The 22200-nt window shown below is 39.7% G+C and overlaps 1 protein-coding gene across 1 annotated transcript; it reads right to left on the bottom strand.

The window, feature by feature from the left end:
- Nucleotides 1-602: 602 nt before the first annotated feature.
- On the bottom strand, nt 603-17686 carry KLF9 (KLF transcription factor 9). The gene is made up of 2 exons (XM_063455049.1): nt 16482-17686; nt 603-4087 (listed from the first exon to the last, which is right to left on the bottom strand). The coding sequence occupies exons 1-2, from the start codon at nt 17101-17103 to the stop codon at nt 3858-3860; spliced, it is 852 nt and encodes a 283-aa protein (XP_063311119.1). The 5' UTR covers nt 17104-17686; the 3' UTR covers nt 603-3857.
- Between the last annotated feature and the right edge of the window lie 4514 nt (nt 17687-22200).

Genomic DNA, 22200 nt, shown 5'->3' with positions numbered 1-22200 from the left:
GCATTGTAATTCAATCACAAAATGAACACTTCCTTTATCGCTTTTACGTCACCTTGAATAAAATGCACTTACCTTAGAATAATAACAACTTGATGTTGATTTAAAAGCTGAAACATGTACATATTCTTTTTTAATTTTTCATATTTAGAATCTGCCGTGAAGCCAATTTAATCCTCTATCAATACACCTTTAAAGCAAGTCGGGATGTTGTGAATACAATGCTCAACATCAGCTGTCAAATTTCACAAACAGACACCATTTCACTTATGAAACAATCCTATCTGTCACATTTAAACATATAACTAGTTGCCCTATTGAACAGAGGGACAACAGAAAGAACAAACACATTTGAATGTCAATTCTAAGTCATGGCAAAGAATTTGTGCTTGTAGTCCACTTGAAATGTACTTATTCTGCTCCATGTGCAAAACCAGAAATGCTTACAGTTGCCCATGCTTAATGACTTAAAAGAGTGCTCTGTTGACTTTTTTTCTATTCCCTCTGGATCTTAGAGGGGTAACTCAATATACTGCCAATGGCAGTTAAAAAAATAATAATAAAAAATAAATAAAAACAAACACCATAAAAGGGAAGGATTTTCGTTTTCTTTTTTTTTTGGTTGTTTTTTTTTCTTTTGTATTTTTTTTTCTTTAGTATTTTCATACTAGATATTTTCAATGGAAGAATTATTCTGCAATTCGGAATAATTAGGTGTTTCAAAAAACTGAAACAGAGGTAGAAAGTGTGTAATGTTTGTTTGTTTCCTGAAATTCCTTATTTCATAGTATATTTGTAATGTAGTATATGTTTGGAACAGTCATTGTATTGACTAAAGTCATTGCACTGCGTGTTTGTGTGTGAAATGCTCGTTGTGTGTGTATAAATTAAAGGTGCCTGATGTGCTGTACCTCAAAACACTTCTATAATTTCTATATCCTTTAACTGGTATCCAAAATTAACAGACAAAGTTATGTTCACACTATGATGTTAATTCTAGCTAATGTGTCATCATAAATATATAACCCCTTAAGGACTGATTCATATTCAATGCAGTCCTAACTGTCTGATCCCTAAAAACCCTATCCCAGTATGGAATGATCCGCTTATTTAAAGGGACACTGTAGGCACTGTATCTGCTTTATTTCATTGAACTGGTTATAGTGTCTGGAGTGTCCTGGTGCCGTCCTTTCATTTAGCGTTAAACGGTTTTTAATGTTTTTATGCTCAACGAGAGTCCCCGGCTGCCCATCCACTCTGTGCTGCTTGGGCTAACGATGAAGTATTAGCCTGAGAAGCAACAGACAGCTGTAATTGCCTGAATGTCAGCTGATGTTTAGCCTATTAGAGTGCCCATTGCTATCATGAATTGGTATGACTACAAGGAAGTGTGTAATATCTGCCTTAGCCATACCTCCAGTAGGGGATGTGCTTTGGGTAGCCAGAGACCTTCATTCAGTGTTAAACTGCTCGAAAATGGTTTAACTCGGAATGGAGGAACACTGCCAGGAGACTCCAGGGACTAAGCAATGCAGTGATTAAATGATTATAGTGACTACAGTGTCTAACATTAGCAGCAATATACTAACCTGCTACCTTTAAATTGGCATGACATTCCATTTTGATGTAGGATCCTTTAATGCTAGTTTTCTTGTCAAGAATAAGTATGGCTCATGTTTTGTACACAATTTTTATCTTGTTCTTACTAATATTTGATATTCTGAAACGGAACCATTTAATTGTTTTTAGAAAGAAACTGCATTCTTTTACGTGACTATTACATTCATATGCACGTTTTTTAAGGTGACAGTGGGAAAAAGTCTAATGCAGTCCATAATACAAAAAGCCCTTGAGACATGCATGCTTACAGATTACTTTCAATAACAGTGCTATTATTTTCCCTGGTTTTTAATGTACCATATTCTAGCTCTACTTCTAATATTTACTCTTACACATGGCCAGCAGGAACAGACATTCCATGCATCTCTCTAACTGTAGTTCACCAATAATTCCCACAATCCTTTGCCACAAACCATGTTTTGTTTTTTACAACAGCTGGAGGATTGCGTGAAGCTCACCTCTGATGTGGACAAATACCATTAAAGAACTAAGTAAGAAATATGAATAATGCCTGGCAAAGATAAATGACTGTTGGCATTGTTTTGTCCTTATGAGAGTTGCTGCATGTTGATCAGTAACTGAGAGTATAGTGTGGTCTGTCACAATTGACTTTTTTGCTCTTTTGAAATAAAAGCAGATATTGTGTGAAGTGGTTGGAGTGCTTGGGTCTAATTGTATCTGGAATGGATTGAGCGTTTTACATACAAATATATTAATTCTGTAAACTGCCTGCATGGCTGTATGCTGCATAGTTAACACCCTTCACAACCAGAGAGGCCTTTTTTTATTCACTAATAGTAGTGCGGCATTGTTAGCCTCTCCAGTATGGAACAAGTTTAAATATATAGGCGTTGTGTGAATCTTTACTGGAAACATAAGGTGCGCAAAAAACAAATAAGAAAATAAACAAAAAAACTATTTGGCGCTGTTAGCTACCAAATCAAGTTATGTAAACATTTAATTTGATCATCATCTTAAAAACCTAAATGATGAAATGGTGAGGCATTTAAAATGACGCAGTGTGCAAGATTTGCACTTGCATTGCGTCAGTACAGTTTGGCTGTATATTTTTTTTTAAATTGTGATACTGTAGGACACAGGCCAACTGACAGGACGGTCAAAACGGCCTGATATTGTTCAATAGAATTATTCTTTATAAACACAGCTCAGAGTGTGAATGCTTAGCATTGCTCATATTGCAATGTCTTTGTGAATAGTGGAGTCAAACATTCTGGTTTTGCAGAAACGTTTTGTCATTGCTATGTCATACAATAAAACGTGCGTACGTAGCAACCTAAGAGAATAATTAACACAATCTTCAGAATTCAGACTAAGCTTGCAGGATAAAGGCATATGCTTCGTTCAAAGTCCCCTTTCTACAACTGCGTGCGATTCCTCAGGCAGATGTAGTCATATCTGGTAACATGACAGATTGCCCAAACGTTTAGCAAGGACGTAAAAATGTTCATTAGAAAAAGGTAAAGTGATATTTAAATATTAAAGACTACATTAGACTACTGAGCATTGCATCTCCCCTTAAAAAGAAAAAAAATTACTCTTGATCCTCCAGTTCACTTTTGTTGACTTTGGCTACATATATGATGGTGAAATGGCAGCATACTGTTCATGAATCCAGTGTCCTCTGGTTCTTTGTTTAATATTCTTTGCCTTTCATTTCCCCATCCCACTGAAAAGCAGATATCATGTTCATAAGCTGCACCTTCCAAATTTTTTCACCACTGAATGGAGGCCCTCAATGTCCATATTAACGGGAGACTGACATCCCATCAACCACAAAATACAGAGTCCCTTATTAACATAAATGTCTTAAGTTCAAGTACGCTTGTTTCATAAGATGTGTTTTCCAAATCTCATACCGTATGGTTTTATCTCCACAAAAAAAAAAAAAAGGTTTCCCTTATACATATATATTTATGTTGCAAGTGTTCTCATGTGTATTTTCTTTCACAAATGTAAAGCTAATCCGTTGTGGTATCTATTTCATTAACACATATTCATGCCAGAGCAAGCACAGTAGGGTTTTACAGTCAAAACTGTGATGGTACATATCACACCACTACAAAAAAAATATCTAGAGTCATGTGCCACCAAAGTAAATTGGACAGCAGGTTCTCTTAAATACACTGCTGCAGAAGCATGAATGTTAGGACTGTTACATTTCCTCTGAAAAGATGCAAAAAGGTGATATGTACAGCAGCTTTCTTACTCAGACTATGCACTCAGACGAAAGTAGAGTTAGACCTTTTGGACCTTTTGATCATGCTGGGGTGAAAATCGGTGTGGCGGCGTGCATGCTTTGTTAAGTGGTCACTCCTCATGAACCTCTTCTCGCATAGAGGGCATCGGAACTGCTTCTCACCCGTGTGTGTCCGATAATGGCGGGTCAGCTCATCAGAACGAGAGAACTTTTTAAGGCAGTCAGGCCACGTACACGGAAAAGGACGTTCACCTATGGGGGTAAAAAAGAATTACCTAAAAAGAGAAAAGAAAACAGAACCAACTAGAAGTATATGAAACTCTTGTAAAATAATTTCTACCCTTTCTCATTTGAAACCCTCCCATTGCAGCTTCTGCATCCAGGTCACCTTGCATTTCCTGGTAAAAAATAAAAAAGGTTTTTATTGCAAACTGACTCTGTTAACTATAATGTTTATTTTTTATTTATTTTTTTATTAACATTTAATAATTTCTTATTAAGAGACTATTTTTTGTTTATGATATATCAGACATAATATTGAACTTATTTGAGATATATATTTTTCTTTGATTTATACATTAGCTCAAAATGATGTGCTTTGTACACCAGGGGGGGAAACAAACTGTGAAAACCCTACTGTGTAGGTTACAGTGTAACTTTATGTGTAACATTAGACAAATAATTCACAGATTGGCATGAATCAGCCAATAAAAAAGCACAATTTCACTTCTGACAACTGATTCCACAATTACACAACTGAGGTGCTGGGGGAGGGACTTGCTCTAAAACCCTAATGATCACAGAGTTGGATTAACATAAGGGCTGATGGAGCTGCAGCTCCAGGCCCATGCCTATGGAATTAGCCCATTGATTTAAAAATAATTAAAATGTATACAAATAAATATATATATTTTACGACTCTTCACATGCTCTTACTATGAAAACTGTGAATTATTTATTTCTATGTTCCTTTGTTTGTTAATTTGTAAACTTTATAAAATTAAGTTAAAAAATAACACCTTCCTCTTCTATTTTTGTTTTTCTTTGTATACACATTATCAGAGCTGTAGAAAAGGGAGGATATATAGGCCTGACATATATCTATTTTTGTATGCTTATTCCTAGTATTAGCCAGTGGGATATTGTAGGAACCATTAGTCACATTGCATTATTAATAAAATATTTATAGTTCTAGCATGCTTGTCATTCAAACATGAGATTCCATGTTCTATTTTTCATTCTTGTACAACATGTACTGCTCTTCACATTAGTTGCAATATATGTCAAGCTGCAGTATGGAGTTAAATATATTTTTGTTGCCATGTATAGTACATTTAAAATTAGCTTTGCGACAGCAACAGGTTTGATGGGCTAGTTTTGTAGAAAGGAATGTGCTTAAAAAAATGTTGTGTCTGTTCTACTGTCTATTCCATCATACATAGTGAAAGTAACATTCACAAGGCAGAGTGTTGTCATGACAATGTGACATCATCCATCTCTGAATCAATGTGAACATTAGGATATTTCAATTGGGCTACAAAGGACATGTGTATACATTTTCCATATAGTAGCACAGTACTAAAATATCCCTTTCAAGAAGGCTTTATCCCTATTGTGGGCTCAGCATTACTTTTATCAGCTAAGCCACTATCACCTTGTAAATAGAACATATGTTTGACTTATGCGTGCACTTTTAAACTGCCCTTTTTAGTATATGTTCTTAGGTTTGTCTCATTTTCCATTTGGGCAAACTATTTACTATAAGAGTAGGGCTTAAAATTTCAAGTCCTACACTACTAACCAGGCCTTAATGTACTCACCGCCTCTAGCCTGTAGGTTCCATTGAGCAAACACAAGGGATGCATTTCTACCCACCAGGGCTAAATATTTAATTGAACAAAAACAGGGGGACGGTAAGTGGGAAAAAGTGCAATTAAACAGTGCATGCTAGCCACTCAAAATAGGGGATCACTCCCAAATCCCAAAATCCCAAGATCCAAAAATAGTTTAGTAAAAACATATACCAGTGAGGGTGCCACTATCACAAATGTGCAAACATAATTACCATTCAGATTGTTGAATATGGCATGTAATAGAAACATAAGAGAAAATGTATATAGTGAAGTATTTAGGGATCGACCGATTATCGGTCTGGCCGATATTATCGGCCGATATTTGGTATTTTTGGCAATATCGGTATTGGCCTATAGAGATACTGATATTGCCGATAATACATACAAGGACCACCAGGCCCATGACAAGCCCGGCGGTCCTGGGGGGCCCGCAGCAAGCTCTTACTTACCTTCCCAGCAGCTCCCTTCAGTTCCCCTGTCTAAATCTTGTGAATCCCGAGATTTACACAGGAGAGATGAAGGGAGCTCTTGGGAAGGTAAGAGCTTGCTATGGGTCCCCACTGCACACTCCATTCCACAGGACCACCAGGGAATGCTATATCCTCCCGCCCTGGCCAGGTAACAAGCAGGGAGGGGGGATAAATAAATAAATAATTTAATATATATTTTTACAAATCAAAATAAAAAATGCCCCTTTACCCCCCATTTTACACACATTACACACCTACAGAAACACACACTCTGCATTATATACACACACTACACAAACACACTGCATTCACTATACACACACCACACAAACAGACACACACACACACACACACACACACACTGCATTCACTATACACACTACACAAACACACACACTCTGCATTATATACATACTACACAAACACACACACTGCATTCATTATATACACACTACATTCACTATACACAAACTACATGCATTACATACACACTACACAAACACACTGCATTCACTTTACACACTACACAAACACACACAATCTGCATTATATACACACACTACACAAACACACTGCATTCACTATACACAAACACACACACACTGCATTCACTATACACACTACACAAACACACACTCTGCATTATATACACACTACACAAACACACTGCATTCACTATACACACACTACACAAACACACACACTGCATTCATTATATACACACTACACAAACACACTGCATTCACTATACACAAACTACATTCATTACATACACACTACACAAACACACTGCATTCACTATACACACTACACAAACACACACACGCACTGCATTCATTATACACATACACTGCATTCACTATACACACTACACAAACACACACTCTGCATTCATTATACACTCACTATACACACTACACAAACACACTGCATTCACTATACACACTACACAAACACACACACTCTGCATTTATTATATACACACACTACACAAACACACTGCATTCACTATACACACACACTGCATTCACTTTACGCACACTACACACACACTGCATTCACTATATACACACACACTGTATTCACTATCCCACTGTATTCACTATCTATACACACTACACACACTGGGTAGGATTAGAGCTTGGATTGGGCAGCATATTAGGGGTTGGATTACGGGAAAAGGTATATATGTTGTGTATCTCACTTGAGAACAGTAGCAGAATACAAACATTTGTGTCTGTGAATTTCCCCAAAATACAACAACATGTTTGGTTGGGGAAAAAACACAACAAAAAAAAACAATTTTGACCTAGGTAATAAAATGGTTAAATGAAAAATTTCAAAATGCTCTTAAATACAGATACATAGCCTGAGGGATATATAAATATATACTTTTGTGTAGCAGTTTTGGTTCCAGTGACTATTGTTAAAGTTGTAAGCTTTGAAACTGTAATTTATAATTTACTCGTTTCGGTATTTGTTTTATAACTTATAAATATTAATTGAAATTGTAGACATATCGGGTATTTTAACAATCATGGGTGGGGAGAGCTTTCCTATGGGGAGGGCCTAATGCGTTTGTGGTGCTCGCCGGCATGCGCGCCCCCCTCGGATGAGGTAGAAGGAAGCAGAGCGCCGACCCAGCACCGAAGGACATCGGCACTGGAATTGAGCAAGTGACTAAATGACTAAAGGTTATTTTTTCACCCTTTATGAACCGGGAGGTGGGTGCGAGGAAGGGAGGTATCCGAGTGCACTATAGTGTTAGGAATACAGATTTGTGTTCATAATACTATAGAATTCCTTTAAGTGGTTCAGAAACTGCAATGTTTACATTGCAGGTTTAAATCTTCCTCTAGTGGCTTGAGTTAAACTCTTTCACATGACGCGGAAGCATTGATTAAATGTTCTTCTATGTGGAAGCTTGGATGCAAGAGCGGTGTTCGCCGTATATGCACATCAGGTCTCCTCTATAGGTAGCATTGGATTGGACCATCAGGAAGGAGGCTATGCCCCCTCCATGATTCTATGAGAAGCAGAGCGGTAAGTAAAAGATTGAGTTTTTTATTCACAAAGGGGGGCCTATGAAGAGATATGGACAGGTGCACTATAGCATTAAAAATAAGGGTTGGTATTACTAATGATATAGTGTTCCTTTAAGGACCAGTAAAAAATCTGAAATATGCAAATTATGTCTCAATATTAATTATGTAAATATTTTAGACAAAACAAAATCATGCTAATGAATTAAGTGACATTTTATAAATTCTTGATGCAGCAAATGTTGTTTCTCTAGTCTAGACCAATGATCTTATGTTTTTCAAATCACAATACATGCCTGACAGTCTTGCACCTGCTATCAAACAAGGATCTTTTCATTAGACAGCACTGTATGGACTATTAGTCAAAAAGGATTGTTCAGATTTGGAAAATAATTAAACATATGTTACCAAGTTGTTTTATTCTTGCATAACAATGGAGGTTGCAGGGTGTTCTGTGGTGCTTTGACCTGCTGCCTGCTGTTGAAATGTTACAAAAAAAAAACCCAAAAAACTAAAGAACACTTATTAACTGAATGCAATTGGCTTAAATCTCTCACACCCACCCTACATAGAGTTGGATGCCTATAACCCAGTGATGGCGAACGTTTTTGAGCCCGAGTGCCCAAACCGCAATACAAACCAACTTTTTTTCCTCAAAGTGCCAATACGGCAATTAAACATGGCAATTATACACACTAATACTCACAGAAACACATACACTGACACACACATACACAGACACTCACATATATACACTGACACTCACAGACACACACACACACACACTGACAGACACAGAGTGACTGACAGACACACCCACACACACACACTGACAGAGAGACACACACACTGACAGACACACAAACTCACTGATAGACAGAGTGACAGACAGACACACACACACTGACAGACATAGACACATACATTAACTGACAGACACACACTCATACACATATTCCCCCAACACTCACAAATTACTATAATTATTTTCTTTATTTTATTTTAATTTAACTCCACCCAGTCTCCGTGGGAGAACTGGAATGGATTCCTCACCTGGGGTCCAGTGGGGTTGCTTGTGTTGCTAGACAGGCAGTCAGGGGGTTAACTGACAGAGTAAGCGGTGAGGGAGCGCTGATCTTACTGCTCAGCTCCCTCGCGCGCCGCTTAGTGATGCCAGGAGCCGTTCTGACGTCATATTCCGGCTCCCGGCATCACTAAGTGGCGCGCGAAGGAGTTTAGAAACCATATGATTGGTGCAGCGTAACATTTAGCCGCACATGCACACTAACCTCCCAATGCTTTCCTGTTAGACTGCATGATCTCAGCGAAAGAGGCGGGGCAAGCCATAAGGAGTGCAGAGCTGCATGGGATAAAGGGTAAGGGTAATAAACATTTGCATTCCTAATGCTCTAGTGTTCCTTGAAGCATTAGTATTTTATCTATTTTGTATTTCCGTGTCCAATATAAGCAAAATCCATTAGGATTTTTTTAGGGAGAAGGACATGGGCGTTGCTGGAGGTGTTTGGGCGGTCTATGGCAATAGCCTTGAGTGGGCCCCTGGAAAGTCCAGGGTGTTAGTCCTGAATCCTATTTGCATGGCCAGCCAGAGAGGGAGTGCTGTTAAAAGTTCATCACTAAAGCTCTGGCACTTTGCAGTGATGTGCTGGAACTTCAGTGATAACGGTTATAACTCTGCAGGGAAATGATGCCAGCATTGTGGAGAAAGCATGACTCTCTTACTTAATCCTTCCCTCACTTCCCCTGTGTGGAGCAGACTGAATGAAGCAACAGCTGACTGAAGCTAAGAGGATATGAAGTCATAGCCCCACCTCCTCCATCAATCATGGCTTCACAAGAGGAATGGCTGCAGCATGAGGTGAGAGAGCAGCCCAATATTGCTTCCACACATTATACCACTACACCACCAGGGAAAGCAGATGGGAGGAAAGGGAAATCAAATGAAGTATCATGAGGGGGTAGAAAGGGACAATGAGGGGGTGTGAGTGACACTGAAATGGGGAGACATGCGATGGGAGCAAGAAGCAATTAAATGGGTGTTATATAAGATGAGGGGAAGTGCTAATTAAATTGATATTATACTAGGTGAGAGGAAGGGGCAATGAAATTGAATGTACAATTGTGTGTTTGGCTATTTGTGTATGTGTGTACATTTGAATGTTTTGTCTATATGTGTATGTATGTTTGTGTGTATGTGTTGTTTACGATTTGTGTATATATATATCCAAAACAATATGGTGAATCTATGTTTGTGTTCTTGTGTTGGTGCATCACGATTTGTTATTTGTAGAGAGAGAGTGAGAGGTATGCACTCACCTGATATATGTATAGTAGGTGTGTGCTAAACCTGTATTTGTGAGTGTGACAGTGTGGTTAATGGGGATGAGTAGGGGTGGGGTGAGGCGAATGGGGTCAATTTAGATGAGTCTAAGGCAACCTAAAACTTAAATAAATCACTTTATGTATGTAAATGCATGTGTTTGATGTTGTACATATATGTGTGCAGTTGTCTGTGTGGTTGAATATTTGCATTTGTATTCACGTGATTGCATTTTTGCATTTATATTTATGTTTGTGGGTGATTATGTGTATGTGTGTTATGTGTTGCTAATATTTTTGAGTGTCGGTTCAGAATAAAAAAAAACAAAAAAAACAAGAGGTAAGTCAGTAGGGACAAAAAGGTAGATTTTGCATTAAGTGGTGGAGTTTGTGTGCCCAGTGTAATTTATGGGGAGGAGTCTTATGGTTTTTGCTATGGGTACTAGGTCTATTTAGTATCTAGCATCAACCCTGGTGAAGGGAACATGATGGTACATTACTTATTACATTACTTAAACCAACCAATCAGAGCGCTCTGAGCTTAATTGCAAGGTGTGGAAAGGCTTTATAAGCCTTTTCCCGCCCTGCAAAGCTCAGTCTGCGCCGTTCCCTCGCTTGGTGAAGATGTATTATATTTTTAGTGTCAGGTTTGTTTTTTTTCCATCTGTTTTTTATTTTTTTTGCCCTCTGGTTTTTATTTTAGTTCCAAAGTGCGACGGATATTACAGACTTTTATTTGGCATTTTCTGGGGCTGAAAAAAGAAGATTTTAGAAAAAAGAAGACAGACATCAAACGGTAAGTTTTATTTCATTTTTACAGGTATTTAGTTCTCTAGTTCCCCCTTCACTATTTTTAGGGTGAGGGGGGTAGGTAGGGGTTTATTATATATATTTTTTTGGGGGGGGGTGACTAGGGGCTTGGGGACTCCTAGTCACCTGGGGGGTGTTAGAAACATAGAAACATAGAATGTGACGGCAGATAAGAACCATTCGGCCCATCTAGTCTGCCCCATTTTCATTTAGGGCCCCCACCCGCCGCTCATGGGTGGGGGCCGGGGAGGACAATCGGTTCCCCCTCTCCCCCCATTTTCATTTAGGGCCCCCATTTGCTGCTCAGGGGTGGGGGCCAGGGAAAGGATAATAGGTCACACCCCTCCCTTCCCACCTCATTGTTATTTAGGGTCCCCACACACTGCTAAGGGGTGTGGACTGGGGGTAGGACAATAGGTCCCCCCCCCTACATTTTCATTTAGGGCCCCCACCCGCCGTTAAGGGGTGAAGGCTGGGGAGAGGACAATAGGTTCCCCCCCTTATTATAATTTAGGGCCGTCACCTGCCACTCATGGGGGAGGGGGGAAGATAGGCCCCTCCATCCTTATTGTTATTTAGGGCCCCCACCTGCCGCTCAGGGGTGGGGGGCAATAGGTCCCCCATTCAGTTAAATAGCCCCCACTCGCGCGGCATGGGTGGGGGCTCAGGAGGGGGGACACTAGGGTTTTTGTTTTTTAACAGCGAGCAGCCACTGGCTGCTCACTGTTTACTAGACGTGCCCCTACTTGCGGTATAGCGAGTAGGGGCAGAATGTACTAACACTAAGGAATCTTTACTTAGTATTAGTACATTTGGCTGAAAGACCAATTTAGGTCTTTAAGCCTTCTGGTAGATAGCTCCCTGATACCGTAGGAATTAGGGAGTTATCTACTAAGCAGCTGCAAAATGCAGCTGAGGCACGAATAGGATCGGAATTCCATTCATTCAAATGAAATTCCGATCCAAACAAAGTCCCGAATTGCATCCTAACACGAATGGAGAAACTGTTCTCGTTCTGTTAGGATGAAATTCTGTAGTTTCGCCAGTTCTGTCTAAGTGATAGGACGTTCGGGAATACTGACAGGAAGCATCGTGAGATCACGGATCAAAGGTGAGAACTGTGGGAAAATTGCTTTGATTACCGGAAATGAAGCACACTTTGCTCCTCAGCTGGTCAAAGCTGGTCAAGCATAGGAAACCTCCATAAGACAAAGTAGTCCCTACTTTGTCTTATGTTTTAAAGAAAAATAGAGCAGACAGGAAGAAACGGAGAACAGATCCTGAGAGAGGGAGAGAAGAGGAATCGATTAAAGAAAGGTAAGTTCGGCATGACAGTGCCGCTTTAACAGATGAGACTACTATTCTGTTATTCAATATAAGAGTGTGTCTGCCAGGTTTATGAGGATTCTGGATCACCCTACACATCTTATCAGTCAATGTGTTTTGCAAAACTTACAAGTTATGTCTAGCATTTCCAGACTTGGGAAAGACTTGGAGGCTACTCAGCATCAACTTGAGGTTTAGAAAATATTTAAACTGTAATAAATGTAATTGGCAGTCACCATGTGTGACCTGATGGCCAATTGGCACATGTAGGCTGCAAGTTTGCAGCCATTTTGCTTATATTGACTTTTGGTGCTGTTTGAAAACTCAATACAAATTGATGTAATGTGAAAAGATCTAGAACACCATTACCAATCTGAGATACAATTATTTGCTGAGACATTACGTAAGAACTAGAAGAAAATCAGAACATGTCATTCCTATTTGTAAAATGAAAGTTTTTCCAGGTGATCATGTTTCCAGTAGATGGCATACCTTATTTTCCAAGAGTTTCTCATTCACTCCAAGGCAACTGAAGAATACAATATTGCTTCATGAATGAGCATGTTGTCATGGAAACAAAGATTTGCACAGAGGCAGAGAAAGGTAATACAAAGGCAAGGTGCACCTGCATGAAGCAACATTATAGTTTATTTACTAAACTGTGAAAACCAAATTGACAAAAGGCAAAACTATATTATTTGGAAAAATTCTCCAAGTCTGCTACAAATAAAGCATAGCTATTTTATCCTGCATATTGTAGTTTTATTTCCAATTCACCACAAATCACTGTTTAGTGAATAATAAATTATATTATTTTACCTGTATCTGACATATGGTGAACTCCTGGAAAAAAAGTTTGACACCTAGAAACTTCACATAAGTATGACAAAATGTTGCTGTGTCCACTTCCTGTGTTTACAAATGAAAAGGACTTGTTTTGATTTTTCTTTCTAGTAAAAATATATATATAAAAATATATATTTATATTTAAAACAGATGAGTTGCCTTTTTTGCAGCTCTAGCATAAACAGACTAATACAATTTTAAAATAAAAGTAATTTCAAGTTTCATCATGCCAGTTATTATGCCAACCACTTCTAATAAATGCCACCCTTGTGATCCCAGAAGACCAACTTGCTTTAGAGTAAGCACAACAGTAATACATGTGCTTGCACACCTCGGTCTTACGCACCTCTAAATATACTACTCTAAATGTGTAACTATAATTAAATTGTTCTAACAGGAATCTTTGTGGCTCACAAATAATATACATATTTAACACAATCATAAAGGTTGCCATGCATAGAAAAAAATGATGTTTGCTTTTGTGTGCCAATGTACCAGTTGCACTTAAATTTCTATACAAAATATAGACATTGTTTTTCTTTTACTCACTATATAATGCATTAAAATCTGTAAAACATATTGCCTTTGTCTTCACTCACAGCTATTTCATAACCTCTTCAGGAAGATTGGTTGGTTCAAGTACGCGTGGTTGTATCTTTCCACAGGCACACCCAACCTTCACTCTTTCCTGGCTGGAACTAACTTATGCACATGTATATAAATATATTCAATCACAAACTCATATAGATACTTAAGAGTTTTAATAAAAGACATATCTCCTAATCACAAAAATGACACAAAGGGCACTTTCAGATTTCATCACTGAATGAAAAAGAATTGCACTTTTCTGTTAAGATTACAGTGCAAATGCATTGTGCCAAGACCATCTGCAAAACTATCAATGCTGATTAATACAGATAGGAAAGAGTCATCTTTGGATCTGCAAAAAGTGAACATTTTTGAATCATGCCATGATTCACCACACCCTTAATCCCACAGATAGCATATGGGGCAAGCCTAAACAAGGAATGTGATTCAGATGCTGTTCTGAAACTGGCAGTTTATCGGTAATTAATGTGACAAACAATGAGCAGGATGCTCAGACACAACACAGGTCTGGCTAGCACTGTCAGTGTCGTTGACCGGGACAAAGCATTAACTATCTGAGTACCAGACAGACTTGGGCAACACCCCATTTGCTTTAAAAAAGATCAATCTCTCATTTCAAAGGCACGATATACATAAATACTGAAAATGCCAACCAAATATTCTATTGGTAAATGCTGCCGTCTAACTCTGTCTGCTCCTTTAGATATACTGCTTCAGAGATATATGCTGTCTGTGGCAAAGAGTGGAACAGCAGAAATCCAATATGCACACTAGATCTTGCTAGAAGAGGTAATCTGAGGACACAGCTGGCTGGTATGGGAGCAGGGAGGGAGATAGCGAAGAAAGGCTATAAAGCAAGTGACATGGAGACAGTTGGCTCGTTCCCAAAAAAAAAAAAGGAAAAATGGAATCTAGATACAACCGAAGCCTTTCAGGGTATGATTAGGTTATTTTGGGCAAATGCTTGTAGATTTTTAACAAGAAGATGTGCATTTAATGCAGATGTACATTTATTTATTTTCAAACTGTATCTTACATTTTGAATGTCTCTGACTTGTTCAACAACCTGCCAGAATGTCTTTGATGACAAAATGACATGCTTGCAGTGAACAAAAAAATCATTGGTTTTCGGAACCCTCGTAAGACGGGTTATTTGGCTTTTTAAAAAGTGTTACTTATTCTAGAACAGACAAAACTGACCGTTACACCTGCACGGTTCAAAGACCAATATAACGCTCTTAGTTGACTTAATGGCACACAACCCAGGTGCACACTGCTGTATTGTGACGTCATGCATCAAAACATGTGCAACTGGTAGTCAACCCCTGGTTGGCCGTGATATGAAAATAGGCGTAACCCTAGGGTGGATGCCGAAACTACGAGAACCACCCCTCCCAATCTCGACAACACATTGAATTTGCCACCACGTTACTAAAAGTACGTTACTAAAAGTAGCGTGTGTTATTAAAACAGATGCCAAATCCTCCAGTCAACTATTTTGGGTCATGGGACTAAAAAAGCAAAAAAAAAAAAGCATGAAGAATGTTTCCTATCTGTACCATTCAATAACATATTTTTTTCACTGTGGAAGGTTCCGAATGGAATCTTCGAAAAGACAAGGACATACCGTGCATGACAGGGATGGATACCAAAATCTATTATAACTATGCAGTTGACAAGACCTTTTATATCGGATTATTGACAATCAACCTGTGAATTGTGGTTCAAAATAATAAAAACTACCAGTGGTCAAACATCTGAGAAATTTGTGAAGAGACAAAATATCAATTTGGCAATAAGTATCTGATGATCTACACAGCAAGAAGGGAACACAATGTTTTATTGTTGAAAGCCTAGCACACTGAGTACTGGAAAAAATAACCCTGCTATTGTGGTTTGATAATAAGCCAAACTTGTGGTCCACGTTCTGTATACTGCTTTATTTTTTATATATATATATATATATATATATATATATATATATATATATATATATATATATATATATATATAATTATTTATTTTAAATTTTTTTTATTCTATTATACAGGTTGAACGTTTTGCCAATTTTTAAAAAACTCAGATCCTTAAAGACTGTGAGCCACATTGGAGCATACCCACATTCTATTACTGTACTCTACAGACAATAGACACCTGCTGTGTCTATACACAGAGCATGCAATGCTGACAGCATTTAAAGAGATCAGCAACACCAAGGGTTTTCTTCTCGCTTCAACACACCCAACTAAGCAGAAAAGAAAAAAGTTTTTTTTTAAAAAACACTTCAAAAAAGTACGGTTTACATAAACCCTGTCAGATTCCATTCTGATTCTGGGGGTGGGGAATTACTGACCTGTATGGACTCTGTAATGGGCTTTGAGGTGTGAGGACTTGCCATACACTTTGCCACATCCAGCATAGGGGCACCTGTGCCTCTTTTCATTGGTGGACCTGGCAGGGGCTGGGGCTGGTGGGGAGCTGGGTGTGTCCTGGTCGAGTGGGAGTGGCTGCGTGGAGCCGGGTTCAGGGCTGTAGTCCATATGGCTGGGGGTAGAGCTCCCCGGGCTATAAGATGGGCTGAAGCTGAGGCCGGACTCCGTGGTGAGGTCACTGTCCGAGCTCAGCTCCTCATCGCTGTGACTATAGACAGGGGAAGGCAGGGGACGGTACTTATTTAACTCCAGCAGGCTTTTCGCTATAGTTAGCAAGGTGCAGTAATCCTTCCATGCTTCCCCTGGTCCTTCGTGGAGCTCCTTGCTCACTCCTTGCTCAGGCATGGTCCTCAGGTGAAGGCTTGGCTCCTGCTCTGGCACCTTCCTCAGGTGCATTGCAGAGTCTGCAGGTGCTGCTGCTGGGTTCTCCAGGCAAGGGGATGCCCTCACCTCCTGTCCCTCAGGCTGCTGATCCACGTTACGGTTAGAAATAGACACCAGACACTGAGCAGCAACGAAGTCCATGTAGGCGACAGCTGTCATTGCCAAGGCAGAGCTAGTGGAGGAAGGAGACGAGTGGTCCAGTAATAGAGAGAGAGAGAGCTCAGGCAGGTAGCACTGAGTGCGTCTCCTGCAGCTCTCACTGTGTGCCTGTCTTCATCACAGACAGCAATAGTCTGGGACCTCCCCACACTGCTTGTACTATACAATGCCCCTCCTGTGTCTGCAGCAGCACACTTTCCCTGCTTTGGCAAACTTATAGAAGATAAAGCCCCAGCCTTACACTCCAAGGCAGCACTGAATCCTGCTCCTATCTCAACTGCATGCCAGCTCCCCTCTGCCACACGCATAAGGGAATAGGAATCAAGTGGGCACCAGGTGCTTTGTCTCTCTCAATATCCCCAACGCATTCATCCTCTGTCATAAAGAGTCTGTGATGAAATCTCAGACAAAGCTGTATATGAGACGCTTTTTTTTTTTTTTTTTTTTTATATTCCTGCCTCACTCACTCCCCCCACCTCCTGTCTCCTTCCACTCTCAGGGTTCATGCATTCTCCTGCTCAGTAACAATTTAACAGAACCCCACGCGTCACAATGGGATGCGGCTCCCATAGGTTCCAACAGAAGGGGACATTCTATTCTGTTTACCTCCATTCCACTGCCAATCGGGGAGCTTCTCCAGTCCCGGGGCGGGCATACTACCTGGGTTCCGACCAATCAGATCCCTCCCCTTTTTTCCAGCGTGCTCCTCCGCCAGACACACATACACACACATACAGACAGGAACACAGCTGGCTCTTAAAAGGGCAATGCCCTGCCATCTGCTCCAACTACTGGGCGTTCCTGGTCTTGTCTGCTCACTTTATCCTTCATTACAAGTTGTCATTTTATGTTTCCTGACCTCATTTGAACTGCACTTCCTTTTTCTATCCACTCTGTACCTGGAAAAGAAAATCAATAGAGGTATACTATATAACTATCTAACTAAATAAAGACTTCACTTCAGAATAGTTCACTGAATTACCAATGCTTATTCATTCACTTACTTTTAAATTCCAAAATGCTCCTGGCCTAATGGGCTAGTACCGCATAAATACTGCACAGTTAAATGGCATATATGGTCCCCTGGAAAATGGGTAAAGCTAAAGGACCAGAGCACAATGGTTTTTGCAACGTCTATGAATGAAACATTACTTGGGTTTCTCAGTGGTTTGTGATGTGGAAAGCCCTGACAATGCCAGTCTTGCTGGTAAATTTCCAGCACTGCATGCATGCACTGCACTCGACAAGTGTCTGCAATTTTTATTGTAATTTGTAACAGATTTGACATAAGCTATCTTGTCAGAATCTAGATGGGAGGAAAAAAGGTGTTCCCCAGGTGTGGAAGTGTGGCACATGGCAGCCAGAACTGACTCAGGCTAGCAGCAGCCCATTTTTGCTAACCTGAAGCCAAGTAAGACTGGACCACTAGAGTGTTCCATAGAAATAGAAAATAAAGGAGATATATGCATACAAAACCGAGAGTCTTATCCGCATATATAACTGAAAACACAATGGTTTTAACACATATTACCACCTATCAGCCCTGAAAGACTATATTTTCACTAGCAAATTATTAAGATCAAAAAGGACTCTAGACAGGTTAGTGGTTTGGGCCCCCATTAATTCTTCCTATAGGGTGTCCAGGCAGATTCATGGTTCCAGGACTCATGTCTAACCCCTGTCACTTTATAGTTAAAGGACCACTATAGTGCCAGGAAAACATACTCGTTTTCCTGGCACTATAGTGCCCTGAGGGTGCCCCCACCCTCAGGGACCCCCTCCTGCCGGGCTCTGGGATGAGGAAAGATTTAAAACTTACCTTTATTCTAGCGCCGGGCGGGGAGCTCTCCTCCTCCTCTCCGCCTCCGATCCTCCCTTTCGGCTGAATGCGCATGCGCGGCAAGAGCTGCGCGCGCATTCAGCCAGTCTCATAGGAAAGCATTTACAATGCTTTCCTATGGGCGCTTGCGTGCTCTCACTGTGATTTTCACAGTGAGAATCACGCAAGCGCCTCTAGCGGCTGTCAGTGAGACAGCCACTAGAGGATTTGGAGGCTAGATTAACCCTATTATAAACATAGCAGTTTCTCTGAAACTGCTATGTTTATAATAAAAAGGGTTAATCCTAGATGGACCTGGCACCCAGACCACTTCATTAAGCTGAAGTGGTCTGGGTGCCTAGAGTGGTCCTTTAATTTTGCCCTGAGTTTCACAATACTCGTAGTCTCAAAGGGCTAAGGCACAGAATGCATATAAATATAAAATCATTGTCACATTTGGATTTTCACTCAAATTTCTATAGGTTCCATTATAATCGTTTTGCATATTTGGAGCTCATCAACACAGCACTAGCTGGTAAATGGTTTGAAATCTCTCTGACAGCGTAAAAATTATATATGTGTGTGTGTGTTTGTATTTACATGTTGCTTCTATGCAAATATAAATGTAAGATCTGCAACAAATTCCAATTGGATGTCTATACTGTGGTTTTGAATAATTAATGCACATGGTAGCCATCTTTGCCAGTGTGAGAAATTGTCATGCCATAGCCCAGGTTTCCAAGGTTAAATAAATCCACATGGGGTGCCTTTCCTATCTTAGTGCCATCAAACATAGTGTCTTCAGGGTTTTATTAGATGCTGTCCATGCTCCCCAGCCTAAAAAAGTGATGTTTTGTTGCATTCGTGCAGTGGTCCCCAAACAAGTCCTCATGGACCATCAACAGTCCAGGATTTATGTATTTCCCTTTTTTATTCCAATGGACATACTGCCAAAATCTGGACTGTTGGTGCTCCATGAGGCCTGGGTTGGAGAACACTGCATTAGTGTATAACTAAAGTTAAAGTAAGATCCTTTCATTGAGAAACTAAATTGCATAATTTGCTAGGAGAGAATGTCGATATTAATCCAAATAAAGTTTCCAGTGAATATGTTGCTGACATTATATTTTATTCTAGGTTTCATCTTATCATAACAATACGTGTTTGTTAGGCAAATATAAGACATTAACAAGATGGTGAACGGATGTGTATGAAGGTGACTGCATGTTTTTTAATTTTGTGCAATACCTTAGAATACCTACAGAATGGCAGGTTTTAGTCACTTGCCAAATACTTGCTCAAATATCATATTAGGAAGAAGATCTCCCATTAAGCTGAAGTATGTTTGTAATACTTTTCTTTTATCTTAGTCTTGTAATTCACAAGTCACAGCTTATTGGATACACCTCAGAATATACCTTTATACATATATAGACAGTATGGTTCACATATTGGAGGGAATTTAAAGGAACATTCTAAGCACCATAACCACTACAGTATTTTTGTTAGTGGTTATAGTGACAGGCAGGCCCTCATGCCCCCACCAATGTAAGTAAACCATATGTTACTGATTTTACTTCTCTTTTGAGGTTACCAGTGACATAACATGCTCCAGATGCAGACTTGGTTCTAAACCATTTACCTGTTTGCATGTTGCTTCTTCTGAGGCTATCTTCATGTGCATCAGTATATTTAGCAATTATTCTATCCCAAATGGGGCTATCTTTTAAAACGACAATCTGTTTTAAATCCATCCAACTACACTGGTAAGCAGCTCGAATGGTGGATAGAGACTGGACTAGAGCTAATGGGGCCTTTTCAACATCTGGCAGCTGCTGTATTATTGCCAGTTGTTCACTGGGTGTCCAGGGCTTATATTCTTCCCAGTATTGGATCCCTGAGTTCGGCTGTCTCTTCTCATGGTATACGCTCTCACCTTTGGGTAAACCCACCCCTTTACCAGGATAAGGCAGAGACTCCGTGGTCCCTAAAGACCAGGCGAATTCCCTTGCACAGAAATCAGAACCTCTCTTTCCAGTAATATTACGCAGTGGGACTTCATATGGTTCCCCAGCAGCCCCAGTAAGACCTATGGGTTCATTAGAGGAAGAGGGTAGTCCACCAGACTTAAAGTAGTCCACCAGACCTAGTTGCCCCCATAGACACCCCAGTGGGGCCATTTGCTCCACAATTTACTACTCCCATGATAAGTAAAATTCTATCACAAAATAAATTGTATCACACCAGTTGCCGTTGTTTCCTCTATGGGGAACAAAAAGCAGGGCCAGCTCATTGGAATCAGTGGTTCACTACCAGCCAATAAGTAATGCTGGGCTAAGCATAATTCAGAGAGTTTCTAGGTCTCATAGAGGAGGTACTCAGGGACCCCAGCCAAGTTGTCAAACAGGTTTTCTGACAACGTAACCACTACAGTGCGCTTTATGTTCTTGATAGAAAGAATCTAGCAGTGTCAGGCCAACAAATGCCAATAATCAATTCAGGATACAAAACAGGACCTGAGGCTGGCAGACCTCAAAGCATCAGTAGAAAGACAAAAATGATCCAGTCTCTTGTCTGATTTAATGAAGATCAGTTCATGAAGTAACAACATTTCAACCTCAAATGAAGTATTTATAAAGCTTGGTAACCACCTCATTGAGGTCGAAACATTGCTGCTGTTACTTCATGAACTGATCTTCATTAAATCAGACAAGAGACTGGATCATTTTTGTCTTTCTACTGATGCTTTGAGGTCTGCCAGCCTCAGGTCCTGTTTTGTATCCTGAATTGATTATTGGGAAGAGTGCGGACTCCTATTGTTTTTTCAACATGATATTTTACTGTCATAAAAATAAATGTGGTTCCAGGGCCTCCAATAATATATTGCTCATAACATTTTTGAGAATATTTATGCACAAATGCCTAATGATAAATTAATAATAATTGCCCCTTTGCAATAGTTTTATGGCCATTCTATCAGTGTCAAAATTATCTATGAGCACAATGCATTCTGTTTTCATGATCATGTTTTTCATGATTTAATTAAATTACATTTGAAGCTTTTCTCTGCCCCACAACTAATCAACCACAACTTGTCCTGATGCAAATCATAACATCTATTAATAAACAAAACCAATTCAACTTTGGGTATTGAAGCCATCCATTTGAATTTGAAGTTCACTACAGTGTAGGAGTACCCTTTAAAAAGGAAGTGGCAGATATCTTGGTGGTAATATGTCATATCAATTTTAGCTTGTGGGCTCATTGATTAGATCCCA

Source organism: Pelobates fuscus, chromosome 5 (assembly GCF_036172605.1).
Source record: "Pelobates fuscus isolate aPelFus1 chromosome 5, aPelFus1.pri, whole genome shotgun sequence".
Classification (NCBI taxonomy): domain Eukaryota; kingdom Metazoa; phylum Chordata; class Amphibia; order Anura; family Pelobatidae; genus Pelobates; species Pelobates fuscus.
Note: the sequence above shows the minus strand (reverse complement) of the source record. Positions and strands in the feature narration are given on the sequence as shown.